This window comes from Sturnus vulgaris, chromosome 1 (genome assembly GCF_052056855.1).
Source record: "Sturnus vulgaris isolate bStuVul1 chromosome 1, bStuVul1.hap1, whole genome shotgun sequence".
NCBI lineage: Eukaryota > Metazoa > Chordata > Aves > Passeriformes > Sturnidae > Sturnus > Sturnus vulgaris.
In genome coordinates this window covers 67,716,612-67,732,709 of record NC_142243.1, presented here as the reverse complement: position 1 = coordinate 67,732,709, position 16,098 = coordinate 67,716,612, and the positions used below count along the sequence as shown (strand labels likewise).

Genomic DNA, 16,098 nt, shown 5'->3' with positions numbered 1-16,098 from the left:
TCTCGCCGCGGCTGCTCCCTGAACCGTAGAATCAATCGCCGTCGCTGGCGGCGTCACCTGCCGTGTTTGGCCGCGTCCCGGAGGCGGAAGCGGGACAGCGCCAGTGGCGGAAGTGAGCCGCCGGGGCGGTGTGTGTTCGAGGATGGCATCGCAGTAGTGGTGACGGCAGCGGCGGCGGCAGCGGTTTCCCTCCTTCCCTTCCCCTTTTCCGCCGTCGGGAGCGGGTGGCGCGGCCATGGCCAGGGCGCAGGCGGCCGCGGGCGGCGGGGGGCGCGCGCTGCTGCTGTTGTTGCGGCCGCGGACGCGCGGCTCGGACGGCGCCTCACGTGACGGCCGCGCGCCCGCGTCCCCCGCGCGCCGCTGCCTCGGCGGCTGGCGGTGCCCGCCCGCAGCGCAGCCGGGCCCCGGCGGCGGCGCCGTGTGGGGAAGGGGCGGCGGGAGCGGCGGGGGGAGCCGGCGGCACCGCGGGGAGCGGGGTGAGCCCTTGGGCATGGGGTCCTGAGGGCACAGAGAGTTCGGGAACCGGGGATGGGGAAGGTCTGCAGCGCAGAGCAGCTGGGGGTGTTTAGCCTGGAGAAAGGGAGGTTCGGGGGGGGACCTTATCGCTCTCTGCAACTGCTCAAAACGAGGGTGTAGCAAAGTGCGGGTCGGTCTCTTCGCCGAGACAACCAGCGACAGGATAACAGGATATCGCCTGCCAGGAGAGGTTTAGGTTCGACATTGGGAAGAATTTCTTTGCAGAAAAGGTGACTGGACTACGGACTGGGCTGCCCACGGGGATGGTGGAGTCGCCGTCCCTAGGGGTGTTTAAGGACGTGGCACTCAGTGCCAGGGTCTGGTTCACAACGTGGTGTTCGGTCAAAGGTTGGGCTCGATGATCGAAAAGCTCTTTTCCAACCTAATTGATTCGCAGATTCTACTCTTGGTGGTTCACCTCATGCCCCACCTCACGTTCATTCTGTCAGAGTAGTTTATACCCTACATCACACTACTACACTACACTTCCCAGTGAAAACAACACACTGTCTTAGATTGGCTTTCAGTGTCGAAAGTATTTTCTGCAAAAACAGTAAATGGCAAATTGTGAGTGATTACTTTTTTCCTACGTGGCAAGTGATGGGAGTTCACTTCTGTAACAAAGAAGGGACAGAGTGTGTGGATTTGGCCCTCAAGCTTTGAAGTGCTCACAGGTCCTGCCTGTTGAGGTGATTCCAGTGAAAGAACAGATGCAGGACGCTTCAACTGGAGGGATTTTTCCCAGAACATTGTATTCCTGGAGAGCATCTTGTAAGGGCAGGAGTAGCGTAGTGTCCTGTTTTCCAGCTCTTGCACATAGAACTTATTGATCAGATGTCTTTTCAACTTCCAAGCAAGCTGTGGTAACCTCCACACAAACTACTTTGTAATAAGTGAAAAACATTCTGGGTAGTAAGGAAACTCCTGGAAAGCAAACATGTTGATAAAATATTCTTTCTTAAGAAATAACTTTGGTTTTGTTTATCTTTTTATTTTTTTCCCCCAGATGTAAGTATCTCTGTGTCATCTTTACAAAGCAAAGAGCATCTTTCCTTACTGGGAAATAGGAGGCTTTACTTTGACACTCATGCGCTGGTATGCCTCTTGGAAGAAAATGGTAATTTGTTTGAAACAAGTAGCTATTTTTAATGGCTTTTATGAGTAGATTTTTAGTTTACAAAGTTTTTTACTTTTCCTTGACATGCAGCCTTATACCTTGATTTGTATGGATTTTATGGGGGCTTATCTATAGGGACATAGAGAGTTGTCTTTGGCTTCAGAAAGAAAACAGTGAGCTTATATAACTTTGTTTGGAATAATTTTTACCCTATTGGTAGTTAAAAATGCTAAGAAAAAATGAAATTTTAAGAACTGAGAGCAAAAAATCCCAGAGTTTTCAAGGCAGTGGTCTTAAATGTATTAATTGGATTCCTTCATATTTAGTATATTACACCTTGAATATGCACCAATGTGTTACAATTGGATGGAATATAGACTACTCTGTACAGTGCAGCTTTTAGGATAGAGTGTCGAATACTCTAAAAAATAGTATAATGTTAAAATATAGATAAGGGAATAGATTATTTTGGATTCAATGCTGAGGTGAGAGAGGTACCCTAAGGTGAACCTCAGTACAGCTGAAGTGACTTGTGACAGCTCGCCATTCCTAAAACGGAGAGGTCCTAGTCCCCTCCCTCTGTCAGGTGGTTTCTTCTTTTTCCTCCTGCCAGGAATTTCTCAGGAAACCCTCCAGCTCTTTTTCTTGTTTGGTATTCTGAGACACTAGTTTAAAGGAGCTGCTGGATCAGTTGAGAGAGCACAGGTCAGAGTGTCATGAAAAGGGATAAGGGGAGAGGGAGGAGCCTCTTTAGTGGGAGTAAACTTTTATATCAGCTCAGCTGCTGAAAGTGACTTGCTCTCAGCTGTGCTTGCTGATGCTGAACTGCTGGTTAGTTTGAAATAATCACGCTTCTGCAAAGTGTTTCTTTTCATAATGATTAACTCTCCTTCGTGACATTTTTACTCCTACATTTTGAGGGTGGAAAAGATGACGGTATTTTTAGAGACGGTACTTTATTAGTTTCCAATATATTCTGTTCAAAAAGTGTAAAATTAGCACAGTTGGCTTTGGTTTTAGTTGCTGAGTTTTGTACATCTTCAGTGGAGCTGAAGTTTTATAGTATAATGAAGTATCTGCTTTTCAAAGTCAGAATTCTTGCTTGCTCATGGAAGTAATCACATGTGAGAGGTGACATTCCACAATAACTCTGGAAAACTCCCTATTTATCCTACTGGTGGTATAATAGTGCTGTACTGTGGAAGCAGTCATTATGTTGACAGACACAGTTTTATGTCACAGACATAGTTTTGGGGTGGGGAAACCAGAGGTACTGACTGTGTTCTTTTCTTAGTGCTGGATCAAGAGGCCTATGTTTTATTATCTTTCATAACTGACATTTGTTGTAATTTGGTGCTGAGTATTAGCAAGTGGCATTTCTGTAAACTGTCCACATTTGGATCTCTCTCTGAATGTCACTTTTTGTTTCGCTTAGGGTTCACTACTCAGCAGTCGGAGGTCATTGTATCTGCATTAGTGAAAATCATGAACACCAACCTGGATATGATTTACAAGGACATGGTCACCAAAGTACAGCAGGTTAGATCAGAGGCAGTGGTGGGGTTAAAGTAAATTAAAGCCTTGTTTGCCTGCTAATGAAATATGTGTTGCTATTTATTATTATTCAACAATGCATTTTAAAAGTTTGAAGGTGAAGAGCAAACATTGCTCTATATCTATTGACTGGTTCATTTGGTCTTGAATTTATCAGATAGTTACCAGAGCATTGTGATGGACCTTGAGGTTTTAGCCCCGTGGTTTAGTGTGCAAACCACAAGTAGTTTTTTTGTTTCAACCTTAGAGTAATATGAGACAGAGTTATTGAGAAGGCTTAGACAGGCCTAAGAGGTGTTCTGTGCATGGATTTGAATTTCTACATGTATTCTTTTGTACAAGGAAGTACATAGTAACCAGGCTGTTGTCTTGAGACTTGAGAAAACAGCAGCTGCTGTCTCTGTAGTGTAACAGTCTTAGCAGAAGGATTTCTCATTAAAAAGTGGGATACTGCAAAAGTGGATTTTGTGGCACTTTCCATCTAGGGAGATTTCAAACCAATCTTCATAACTTTTAGATTGTAGACAAACCTACAATCCTCCTCTTGTGCCAAATTTGTTCCACAGTCACTCAGGGAATGCCATGTTGAAGGGTCCTTTTCTCGCATGGCTAGTTGTATTTTGCAACAAGCAGTCTCAGCCTCCTTCTGTGCCTAGCTTTTTTGAATGAAAGTTGTTTTGTGAGGAATTTAATATTGCTATTGATGGTAGATGTTTTCTGAGACTTAGATTTGACCCTCAATTGACTTTCTGCCATTATGCAGTGTGTAGGTTTGTATGGCAGCTCAGGAAGTATATGTGCCATCAACACTGGGCCACATGATAAATTTGTGCTTCCTTAAAGTCTTTGATTGCACAGGGGCTTCTGCAGAAAGAGAAGAAAGATTTGGAATGTTGTGGATGAACTATTATCAAAATATGACTTTGGTTAGATAAAACCTTAGGAAAAAACAGATTTACATATATGTATATGTATAGGCATGAAGAAGAGGAAGAATATGAAAGGTTCTGGTCTCCATTTGCTGAGTCCACTGAGGAGAAGAGAGCTCAAGAGCAATCTGGAGACACTGAGGAGTAAGAAAATAGGTGTCCATGCAATACTCTCTTAAGTAGGCTTTTTGTAATATGTCCAGAACATTGACCCATTTTTTTCAGTCTTGTGGTTAGGTGGCCTGGAGAGGTGTCTTTAGATGCTACTTAGAAATAAAATGCTGCAAGGTAGAATCACATTTTGTGACAAAACTGAAGTTAGAGTGCTGTGTCAGATTTGTAGGGGTCTTAGCCCAGAATCAAAAGCAAGAGACTAATTAGAGGAAGATCTTTAGTAGAGAAGGCAGTTCCTATTTGCACGTGGTGGGTAGTGTAGGATCTAGAGCAATGTCTACAGACTTTTCCATCCTTGAAAGTTGCAGAGAATTCTTGTTTATCTTCTGTCAGTTCAGTGTAATGGACTGAGAAGATCAATTCAGAGCATCAGTGTGTGATTCTGAGCAGTGAGGCAGAGACTTCTTTGCAGGGAGTGGCAAAAAAGGAGGTAATTACAGAAGAGTATGGCTGCACTGAGGAATTTTGGTCCAAAGGCCAGCTTTCCTCGTTTGGCTCAGAGACAGTTCTCCCTAATGCCTTTTCTAGCTTAAGAATTTGATGACTTGGAAGCAAATGTTTCCTAGGCTAATAATTGAATTATTCTGATCTGTGTTAGCACTGCCAATTTTGTCAGATGTTACCGACGTTTGAGCCTAACTTGCTTATTTTGTCACTGTCACTCTATCTTGCTTTCTGAAACTTGGATAATCAACCTGAAATTCCTGAATTAAAAATAACAGGGTACCAAAATAGTCTTTCATATTTGTAGGCACAGATGAGGAAAAGCATTGTAGTTGTGATATGTTCTGAGAGTCTTCTTCCTTCTTTTAAAGGAAATTGCACTTCAGCAAGTAATGTCCCATATTGGTGGTGTGAAAAAGGACATGATTATTTTGGAAAAAAGTGAATTTTCAGCACTTCGTTCAGAAAATGAGGTAAAAATTACTGTCTTGGAAAGTGCTACTCTAGAACTTTTTTTAATAACGATGTAGAAAGGTATCTTGTACCCAAGGAGATGACTGGGGCTGGGATAGTGTGGCACCTTCATGAATGAACTTGTTGATGGAGCAGAGCAGAGGGCACCCAGCAAGTCTGCAGATGATCCAATGCTGGGAGCAGCTGCTGATGCACCAGGCAGTTGTGCTGCCATTCATGGGGACATCAACAAGCTGGGAAATGGGATGACAGGAATCACATGAAGTTGAACAAATGGATGTGCCCACTTATGTCCCTGGGGAGTACGCTCAAGCACCAGGATAAGGCCGAGGGTGACCAAATGGAAAGCAGCTTGGCAGGGAAGACCTGGTGGACACCAGGTGGACCACGAGCCAGTGATGAGCCCTCATGGCAAAAGCAGCCAGCAGCCTTGTGGGTTATGGTGGGACAGCTGCCAGTGGGACACTGCTGATTTCTGCCTTGTGCTGTTGTTTGGAAGGGCACAGGATTGAATAAACATGCATGTGGATTCATCTGTGCATGTGCTGAGGATACAGAATAATGCTTGGTTTGCCTGCCTTTTCATATTATGGGTTATAGTCATTATTACTGATCAAGCAAATTCAATAGATTTCCAGAAAGTGTGGCTTTATATACAGTAGTAAAGTCTAAATTTTTTTTTTGTATTCTCACAGAAAATAAAACTTGAGCTCCAACAGATAAAGAAGCAAGTCGTGGTAAGATACCATACCAATATAATTAAAAATTAACACCTGTCTAATTAGCTGGAAAAAATAAGAAGTGTTACTTTCAGAATTTTATTTTCTAAGCTGTGTTTAAATGTTATGATACATGTGATACTGGAATTGCTGTTGACAGTACACTGTGGGCTGCAGAAATGGCACTTTCATGCATACCTCATTTATGGGGACGGGAAAGTGTGACTAGTACAAGAGGTGAACCAAAATATAACTGAAGATATTTTTATGTCCTTAATTCAGACTCATAAAATAGCTGCCATGTCACAGTTAAGGCTGAGTGAAGTTCTGCATTTAGGGCTGCCTGTACATTAAACATGCAGCATACATTTAAAATCACAGTACTTAATAACTATGGAGGTTTGATTGTTTAGTTTGGTGGGGTTTTTGTTTCTTTTTTCTCTGAAGACTTACCTGTTACCTGTCCAGAATTTAAAGCAGTCTTTAAATGGCTTTTTAAGGCCAAGAAGTTTGGGACCATTATGTTTGGTCCCATTTGTCTGGGGGCAAATGACCATTGCAAGAAAACAGGCTCTGTGTAGAAAGTTTACTCTGTTTTAAAATACATTTGGCATCTGATTTTTGAATTGTAACTTATTTTATGGTTTTAGTTGCATGTAAATGAGTTAGTGTAGTCCCCTGATAGAGCATCAAGGATCTGAGTAATCTTTTCTTAAAAGCTAGATGTCTCTATATTTTACTTTTAACTGTAAATTCAATTCTCACAAGGGCACGTTGTTATATGCTTGCTCATACAAAAAGACACACTATAATACTTCAAGGAAAATTTCTGATTTTTGATTTATTAAACTGTAATGTATTCTGTTGAAATGACAACTAATGATATATCAATTGAAGTTCAAAATTGAAACACAGAAATTGAGTCTAATTATTGTTAATGCTAACCTAATGATTTGGCATTGGCCTACTTGAGAAATGTTTACTTGGTTCTAGCAGTAGAATTTCCCAGAACATCAGCAATCTTTTGCTTCTCCCACATATTCATCTAATCAGCAGTTTGCCACATGACAAACTGTCATCTGGCTGGAATTCCTGCCAGGAAGTTGCATTAAAATGGCAGCTGTAACCAAGAAAAGCAGTACTCACAACTATTGATAAAGTCAAATGCAAGCGTACAACTTAATGGTAGTTTTAAAAGCTAGATGTTTAAAAATGCAGTAAGCATTTCCTGATTTTTAAAATGTCTATAGCTTTTTCTGAAAGCCCTAGATGTAGTCTTTAGAAACAGATTCTTGTTTACACTGGAACGTTAGAAACTGCTTTGAACGTTATTTTGAGCATCAAGAATGCTTCATGGACGAAATCCAACTTACAGGTGTAGCCAGACATGGGTTTCTAGATATTAGAGAGAGTTACAGGATGCATGAAGCATTCTCTGCATTTGTAGAAGGATGTGGTCTTAGTTGAATGCTGTTCTCAGGGTTAAAAGTAATTTTTACTTTTTGATTTTGAGATCCAATTCATACTATAGAATACCATAGTTCGCAGGTGAAGTATAAAAATACTTAATACTTCTGAAAATTATGTACATCAATTGGAGAGAGTCTCATGTTCATGAGATATAAATAAAGATACAATGTATTTGTCTAATTATTTCTGCTTCTGATGAAACATAAAATCTTGCTTGCTGCTTTATCAATTTTTCCCATTAGGATGAAATTACCAAAGTTCGTGCAGATAACAAGTTAAATCTAAATCTGGAGAAGAGCAGAGTAAAAGAACTGGTAAGTTTTGGTTACTTCTAAAAACATCTCAACACTGAGTAATCTCCAAATTTGACAAAACCATCTTACCCAAAGAGCCTTTTCATACTAACCTATAGTATCACTCAGCTTCAAGGTGACATTAATCCAAGTTACTTGTCCTTATGCTGGTATATACAAGGTGTCATGTTTGGGTCTGTATGTCTTACCTGTTTTGATTTTGTTTTACCATCAGGATCAACACATTACACTTAAATATAATAGATATTTAATCTAATATGCTGACTAGCTGCCTAGAGGGTTTTCTGTTTTATATCTCTTTCTCAGTTTACACACTTAATATTGTTTACATGTTTTGTTGAATAATCATTGAAGATGTTTCATTTCCCTGTATCTAGTTAGTCAGAAAATACCAATTGTGGAACTAGCTGGAAATTTTTTATTTCTTTTTTTTAATTTTAAGTTATCCTGGTTCATATTGTTTTTGAGGTTTGAAATACCTGGTAGATCTGAATTGATGTAATCTTAAATTAGGGTAATGTAGATGTAAAATTAGAAGATTAACGAGTTTTTGCATTATGCATAACACTCCAGGGTTCTGTTCTCATAGATTTTTTTCAGCAGCTTTTAGGATCTCGATGAAATGGCAGCTTCTAAATTGAAGGATCTTTTAATGACTTTTTTCTAAATTATTATTTTTCTTTTTTCTGTCCTTTTTCCCAGGTGTGTTATAAAGACATAATACTTATCTTCAATCCAGTCAATAGCAACTGTTCAAGTAGATATCATTTATCTTCTCTGTGTGCCCCTAGAAGTTTTTCGCAGTGATTAGTTTAGGTAACAGCTGTGTTGGTGACTCAGTATAACGACTAACAGTCTGTTAGCCCGTGGTAGATGCTTGAATAAAGTACAATTTGAGCTGGTAGACTTCTTGTTTAAAGGTCAATACTTCATGCTAATGTTTTAACAAAACATCATATGAAATGTAGTCATTGTGTATATGATAAGCTTTGCAATAATTTGGGCTTACAAAACTTATATGAAACCACTGCAGCAGTGATAAATTAGGCAGCAATGCTTTCTTGTATATTAATGTAGGATTGTGGCACCTGGACTTTGGTCTTTTGTGTAGAACACAATTTTATTTTGCTTCCCAGGAAAGGCAAACTGCATGTCAACTTTTTCTTTAAAAAGTTGACCAACTTTGTAGTCTGTTGTGCAACTAAAATTTCATAGTTTCTGTGGCAGTTTCTTTTTTTTTTCCCTCCCCCCACCCCACCATTTAATTGCCAGCATGAACAGAAGAGGAAAAAGGCAGCTGAACGGGGAGCAGGTTGTAGCACATATGCTGAGCAGGGGGAAAGATGTAATCCAGTATTTTCTGTAGTAGGCACAGCATCATTGTTACATTTACTTCAATTGTAATGTGACTAAGGACTGAATATCCAGCTTTCAATTGAAGGTTACTGTGCATTCTTACTGTTACTTTTCAGAAGAAAAATGTCCAAAGTTTTAACTGTTTTAGCTTGAAGCAATAAATAAAATGTTCTCATCCTTCAGTTTTACATGGAGTAAGTGCTGAAAAAGAATTTCTTAATTTGCCTACACTGATGTTGGCAGTCTTTAGTGTTTCAAGTTCTAAATGCTTTATCTTTTATTTTTTTATAGTTTATTATTTTAGTTTCTTCTGCTTTTAGTATCTTCTACTTTATTTCTCAGAGAATCCTACAATGCTTAGTGCACATCTCTTTGTGTTGTGATTTATGTCTTCAGTGTACAGATGTGATTTTAAAATTTGAAGTACAGTACAGAAACTTGTATATATTCGTGCATTCGTGAACCATAGTGCCTCTAAGCTTGCTGTTAAAAACCTCAAGATGTATCTGACAAAATTGAATTTTTCCTGCACTTTGAAAAACGTGGACTTAAGGGGAAATCTTCCCGTTGAATTTCAAAGTAGACAATGAATGTTCATGTTGAATGTTCAGAGACACAGCTTTGTCCTTCCTTTTTGGTTTTTTGTGCACTATATTTATGTTGTTACAGACGTGATGATGGCTTGCTGTAAAAGGCCAATTTCACTGTCTTAAACCCAAGAGTAAAATCCTTGAGTCTGATCTAGAGAGTTCTAAACACAAAACAAAACCTTAAGAAACATCCAGAAAGAAGCTTGTAGGATATAAATCATTCAGAAGATGTGTATTTAGCTAACTGCATGTATTTAAAGTAAAACAGATGAACTATTTCAGTCCATAAAATTATTTTAATTCTCATGGTTCTTTTGACAGTGATCAGTTCCTCAATGTGAGGTCCAATTCTTGCATTTCTACTGAAACATAATTTTGATTAGATTATTTTATAAATATTTTGCCGTTTTGACATTATCAAAAATGGAGATTTATATAAAATATCTGAATTTCTTCTTTTATCTGTGTCTTAATTTTGCAGAATCTAGTGACTCCCTTAATTATAGACATGCTATTATTTGTCTTTATGTAATTTTCTACATTTGTAGCAGACTTCTGTCTTTTAGCTTCAACTTGAGATCAGTCAAAAGTCCAAACAGAGCCCTAGACCTTTAAGGAATGTTTTTCAGTGCTGAGGCGTTTATGTAGATGAATCTGATTTTAATGTTAAAATTAAATAAGCTTCCAGAGTGAAGGAAAAATAAGGTGACTTTCCACGTGGGAATGTCAATAGCTAAGGTTATTGGTGTTCAACTCAGGATTCTGAGATGGGTGCCTGATGACCTTAGTACTCTTCACTGGAGACTGGTGCTTTATCAGTTGTCTATGAATAATTTAATTGCTCCAATAGTGGGGCAGGAACCATTTCAGGTGTCAAGCTAAATCAAGCCTTTATCAGTCAGAAAAGTAACCTGCTTTAAAGGTATGCTTCCTTATTTTGGATTTAACTTTTGCTTGAATCCAAATAGCCATAACTTGGAAATAAGCCACAGCTTCTGAAAGGTTTCATGTGCAATATAGATGTTCTGTTTTTAACAAATATACCATGAAATGACAGAGGTCAGAACAATTCAAATTGTGAATGCATACAGTGCTGGCTAAACATTTCAGTGATATCTGAGTTTGATGTGATTTAGATGTTCTCCCCTTCCTGAAGGCAGCAGATGGTTCAGCCTTGGTTGTGCTTGTATGCTTAATGGATTAGTCAGCTGTTCCAGAGTTACTGTTTAGAGTCTTAGGTCCTTGCTTTTCAGAGATGCAAATCTGCCAGCCTCTCTTCCAGCTGCTTACTAATACATGCAGTTTTTGTGGAAGATGAATGTCTGAAGAACTTGTTGCACTTCACATTTCTGAAGTGTGCTTTCCAAAAGGACAGCAGGTACCCTACAATGCTGTCTCCCAAGTGCTGTCAGACAATACTGTTGTCCAGATTATGTGTTCTATGTAAAACAAAGAAACATGCTTTCAAGTGGAAAAAAAAAGGAAATGAAGTTTAAAGACAGCATCATGTTTAACTTTTTTTTTTCCCCTTCTAGTATTCACTTAATGAAAGAAAACTACTTGAAATGAGGACAGAAATAGTGGAATTGGTAAGAACTTATAACTAATTATTACACAGCAAATCTTTTTGTACTTGTGTTATCGACCTTGTATCCTTTTTGGACTTGATGATGTCCTTATGCACTTAAGTGTCTACAGAATAAAAAGGCTTTCATATATATTATTAGACCCTCTGCATGTATATATATATATATGTATGAGCTGTTCAGTAGTCACTTTGTTTTGAAACCTCATGCATGTAGTATTTTCCGTGGGTGAAATTCCACTCACAATGCGAAATTAATTCCTTCCCGTGTTTAGAGAGAAACTCATTGCTAGACTGATTTGCCTTTGTTTTAGAGGAGGTTTTTACTAAGAACTACTACTTATCTTTGTTTCCTTTCTGTAGTTTAAGGAATTATCCCTAGGAAGTCATCTAGCAGTAAATCATTAACTGATTCACAATGTTTCAGTAGTGCTGATTTGAAAATATCAGCACCTCAGCAACTGTTGTTCTTAGTTTACAAGTTGGATTTTTCAGTCTCTTCTGAGTAATACTTCTATCCCATATTTTTTAGCAGAAGTCCTGTCTTCTGTCATAACCAAATTCTTAATTTGTAGCTGATTGTGTGGTAAAACTCATGGCAAGACAAAGACATCCTTTTCTACAACAGAAGACCAATTCTCAATTTTTCTAATGATCTATAAATCTCTCTGCTCCAGTATGATTTTGTCACAAGAGGCTCTTAGGCTTCTCAGTAGCTTTTACAATTGAGCAGTGACTTTAGTCAGTGGGCTGAATGACAGATTGAAGTTAATGTTTATGCTGTTAGATTGAGATAAGAAGGCATCCAGTTATGCCAGTTTCTAGGTTACTTGTTAAGGAACATGTAATCACGTAAATTTCCTGAGTTCACCAAATTATTCAATTTCCTGGATATAATCAGCTAAGAAGGAACTTGTACTCTTTGAATAAGGCCTCTATTATCTCAGTTGGTTAGAGCATGATGCTAATAACGCCAAGGTTGTACAGGCCATCCTGTCCATCCCTGTACAGGCCATTCACTGCAGAGCTGGACTTAGGATCCCTGTGGTTCCCTTCCACCCCCGAATATTCTGTAACTTCTGTAAGAATACAAATTAACATGCATTTAAGGAAGAAGCAAAAATACAACTTGAAGGGACGGGTTAAATTTCTAAATAAACTAGGAAGTGTTCAAATTGCATAATTTTGTTGCTTTGATTTTTAGCACGCACAACAAGACCGAGCTCTGACCCAAACTGACAGAAAAATAGACACAGAAGTTGCAGATCTGAAAACAATGCTCGAATCGCACAAACTTGATAATATTAAGTACTTAGCAGGTAAGGAATCTGGTGGTTGTCTCTGATGGTGAAACTGCCAGGCATTGTTAAATGTTTGGCAAACTCTCAATTGGCTGTATTTATAAAGGCTCTGATTAAAAAAAAAAAAAACCGAACTTGAAATAATCATAGGCAAGATTAGCAGCCTTATTTCTGTACTTAACTCAGAAGAAATTTCCTATAATTCACAACTTTATTGTGCATGGGCTTTTTTCAGGCTTTTGTCCTTTATACTATTAATAACAAATATGTGTGAGAAATCTAAAAGACTGACTGTTAACAAGGACCAAAAAGTTCTTCTGTGCCTGACTTAATTTATGTAAGGAGCCTACTGCATGCATTACTGGGATTTCTTCATCCATCTGATGGAGATCTGTGTGCAAAAAGGAATATTTCAGTTTTTCTGACTATCCAAGGCCACATATTCTTTAAACTTCCATATTTACACAAGTTCTTGGAGAAAATAGTACATGCTTGCCTATATTGAAAATACTATAATATGTGCCTCTATTATTGCCCTAGGTAACTTTAACATTTTGACATTTTACTTCTGAGTGTGCAATACTATTAAATGAAGTTTGCAGTAGAAAACTATTCTGATTTAGATTTTCTGATTATTTTTTCACAGTGGGTTTTGTCAAAAGTACAGTCACTTAAGCCTAATAGTACAGTATTTCAGAGATATCATTTAGAGAGAAGTAATAAAATGGAAAATAAAAGGTGCTTTATTAAAATGAGAGGAAATTTTTTCCCTACCATTCCTACTCAAAATCAAGTTGAACTCTACATGGAAAAAAATAATTTAAAATAATTTGCATTGTGTTTGAAGTGCTCCTGTTGCAAGAAAAGGCAAAAGTAAGTTTTGAAATAAAAACTTGATTTCATTTAAGTAGAAAATTTAAAAATGTAAAACTGATAAGCCTTGTTAAAAACAGCTTTCATTCTTTTGATTGCTATATACTTGACTATGTTTTATTAATCCCATTATTTATTTCCTTGTTTTACATCTGTAAATTGCTATATTGATCTCTTTGGATTGGTAAGCAAGTAAGGGTTTCTTTCAGTCTTTTGATAGTTTCCAACATTCTTTTTTTTTTCCTCTCCTTCTTATTTGTCATTTTTATACTCTTCCTACCTTGAAATGGTTTGTTGTAAATGAAAACCTTAATCTGTCACATGGGAGTGGGGAAGTTGTTGAACTTTTAGTATTGTAGTAAGATGTGTACATAGCTTTCTGAAGAGATGTTTTGAGAACTATTGATTTAATGTTATTTAATGTCAATATTAATGCCGTTTTCTTCCCCATCTTTATTTTCTTTCAGGTTCAGTATTTACATGCCTTACTGTAGCACTGGGATTTTATCGTTTATGGATATAGCAAAACACGAATGTAAAAGGACTTCTTTGCCTGAGTTTCTGAAAAAAGGAAGTTTTTAATCTTTACCTGGATTTTAACCAAATTTTGACTGATTTATTTATTATTTTATAAAGCAGACTGTGTTGAGAATGTAACCAAAGACGTGCCTAAAAACAAAGTGTGCTCATACCTTGCATACGTTGAACTTTACCTCTGATGGAATCACTTCTGCCGTCTCCCTCCGTTCTGAGCTGCAGGGCACCTGCTGCTGCCAGGCATCCTGTATAGGCAAAGACTGGCATTCCTGCCAGTGGAGTGGGCCTGCGTGCTGTAGAGAAAACCGATGGAATTATGTTCCATTGCCTGCTTAGACACATTGGCCAGACTCAGTTGCATGTATTGGACTGAAGTATTTATTATTAGTGTAAAACTGAAGCTACATGTTCTGTGGCTTGGAGGCACTCTTGTATAAGTGGAGTTTGTGCTAACTAAATCATGCTTACTTCCCTCCCTCTAACACTTGTTTGTACAGTCACTATGATCAAATATTTGTTTGGCTATTTTTGTAACATAGCTATCAGCTTGTTTTCCAGATGACTGCCCAATCAGTTGTATTCATGAACGGTCCTGTGTAAAGATAGCAGTGTTTGCTTCTAGTTTTGCTTGTAAGGTATTTGTAGAGATTTTTGTAGCTAACTTGCCTTGGTACACGCAAGTATCTGATACTCATTCCATATGCTAATTGCTTTCCTTACCACTGTAACTGGAAGTTGGAAATGTGGTAACATGCACTGGTTGTGTTAATTTGTAGTTAGTTGATACAAAGTGTCTCGGGTGCTGCCTTCTTGATGAAAGGGAAATGATACTTCTAGAAAAGAAAGAGATTTTAAATGGTGGTTATGAAGCAGGCTCTTAGGCAAGAGAACTGCAGTACCAACAGACTTCTGGGAGCTTTATTTTTCATTTTTTTTTAAATCATGTTGATTCTTCACATGTGGAACACTGATAGTGATTATAATAATTGAAGCAGCAGTGGACACTTGTAAAGATGTTAAACCCATGTGAATCAGGAAGTGCCACTGAAAGCAGTGAAGAAAGATGTCCATTGTATCCAGGTATCTGTCATTCTTCCACTGACTGTTTCAAAATTACTGTTTTAGTAGCAGAGCTGCTATCTGTGTTCCTTCATTTAAGGGAAATTTCCCTTTCCTGATTGCTCTTAGGAGGGGAGCTCAGTTTGTGCACTGGTGATAAATGCTGATAGAGCACAATAACGGCTTTGCTTAATAAAAGTAAAGCTTTTTGGCTACTTTGTGCCTGTACTGCAATAACCATTTAACATTTTTGTGGTTGGAAGTGCCAACTTTGATCATGTACAAGTTCAGAGGAAGAGATGGATGCCTGTAACAATACTGTAACTGGCCTAAAATAAAGAATTTTGAGTATTTCATAGAATATGATGTGTTTTCATTATAAAAGTAACTTTTTGATTTGAAAATGGTCTCTTTGGTTGAAGGTAAGTCACTGCTCATAGCAAGTCTTTTCAGCTAAGAATTTGCAAAGTCAACAGCCCCTCCAAGACACTGAAGAGAAATTATATAAGGAAAAATATTATTGTAGACTAACTTAATAGCCCCTCTAAATTAATGAATTTATACTCAAGAATTTCACTTGTTTTAAAAATAATTTATTTTTTAATACTAAGTTACAGGATTTGACACTTTCTCAAATTAGACTAGCAATAATTCAGTTTTTAGAATGACTTTGCTGTTGGTCTTATCTTCCAAGGCAGATGATTCTATATATGTCCATGGAATCAGTACATGTTGGCCTGCAGGCTTGTGCATCTGACAAATAGTTGCTAAAATAAGTATTTAAGACTAATTTTAAACATAGGGTCTATCCTGCTAAAAACAGATACTGTGCAAATAAATTTCTATTTAGGGCAGGTGGAAGGAGGAAGTGAAAGATTATAGAGCACCAGCATCTTGGAATTACCAAAGTGTCAGCAAGTGTTTAAGCAAGGAATAAAGTCAATGTGTCATTCAGGAAAAGTACACTATAAATAGAACATAATTACTATTTCCTAGTCCATAAAGTCTTCAAGTATTGTGTAAAAGATTGTTACTCCCAGTCTATGTGCATAGACACAAAATCTTTCATTTGCTCTGAAGTTTTAA

At 38.0% G+C, this 16,098-nt stretch overlaps 1 protein-coding gene across 1 annotated transcript; it reads left to right on the top strand.

The window, feature by feature from the left end:
• Positions 1-220: 220 nt before the first annotated feature.
• On the top strand, positions 221-15,373 carry MCUR1 (mitochondrial calcium uniporter regulator 1). The gene is made up of 9 exons (XM_014878191.2): positions 221-476; positions 1,523-1,633; positions 3,069-3,172; positions 5,106-5,207; positions 5,904-5,945; positions 7,640-7,711; positions 11,193-11,246; positions 12,447-12,561; positions 13,884-15,373. Exons 1-9 carry the CDS (start codon positions 236-238, stop codon positions 13,937-13,939), a joined length of 897 nt encoding a protein of 298 aa, XP_014733677.2. The 5' UTR covers positions 221-235; the 3' UTR covers positions 13,940-15,373.
• The last annotated feature ends 725 nt before the right edge of the window (positions 15,374-16,098 follow it).

Bases quoted from the DNA above. Each gene is read 5' to 3' on its own strand.
- MCUR1 (XM_014878191.2), top strand. From the start codon at position 236: ATGGCCAGGGCGCAGGCGGCCGCGGGCGGCGGGGGGCGCGCGCTGCTG. The intron at 5,208-5,903 runs GTAAAAATTACT...GTATTCTCACAG, and splicing joins CACTTCGTTCAGAAAATGAG to AAAATAAAACTTGAGCTCCA. The intron at 7,712-11,192 runs GTAAGTTTTGGT...TTCCCCTTCTAG, and splicing joins AGAGCAGAGTAAAAGAACTG to TATTCACTTAATGAAAGAAA.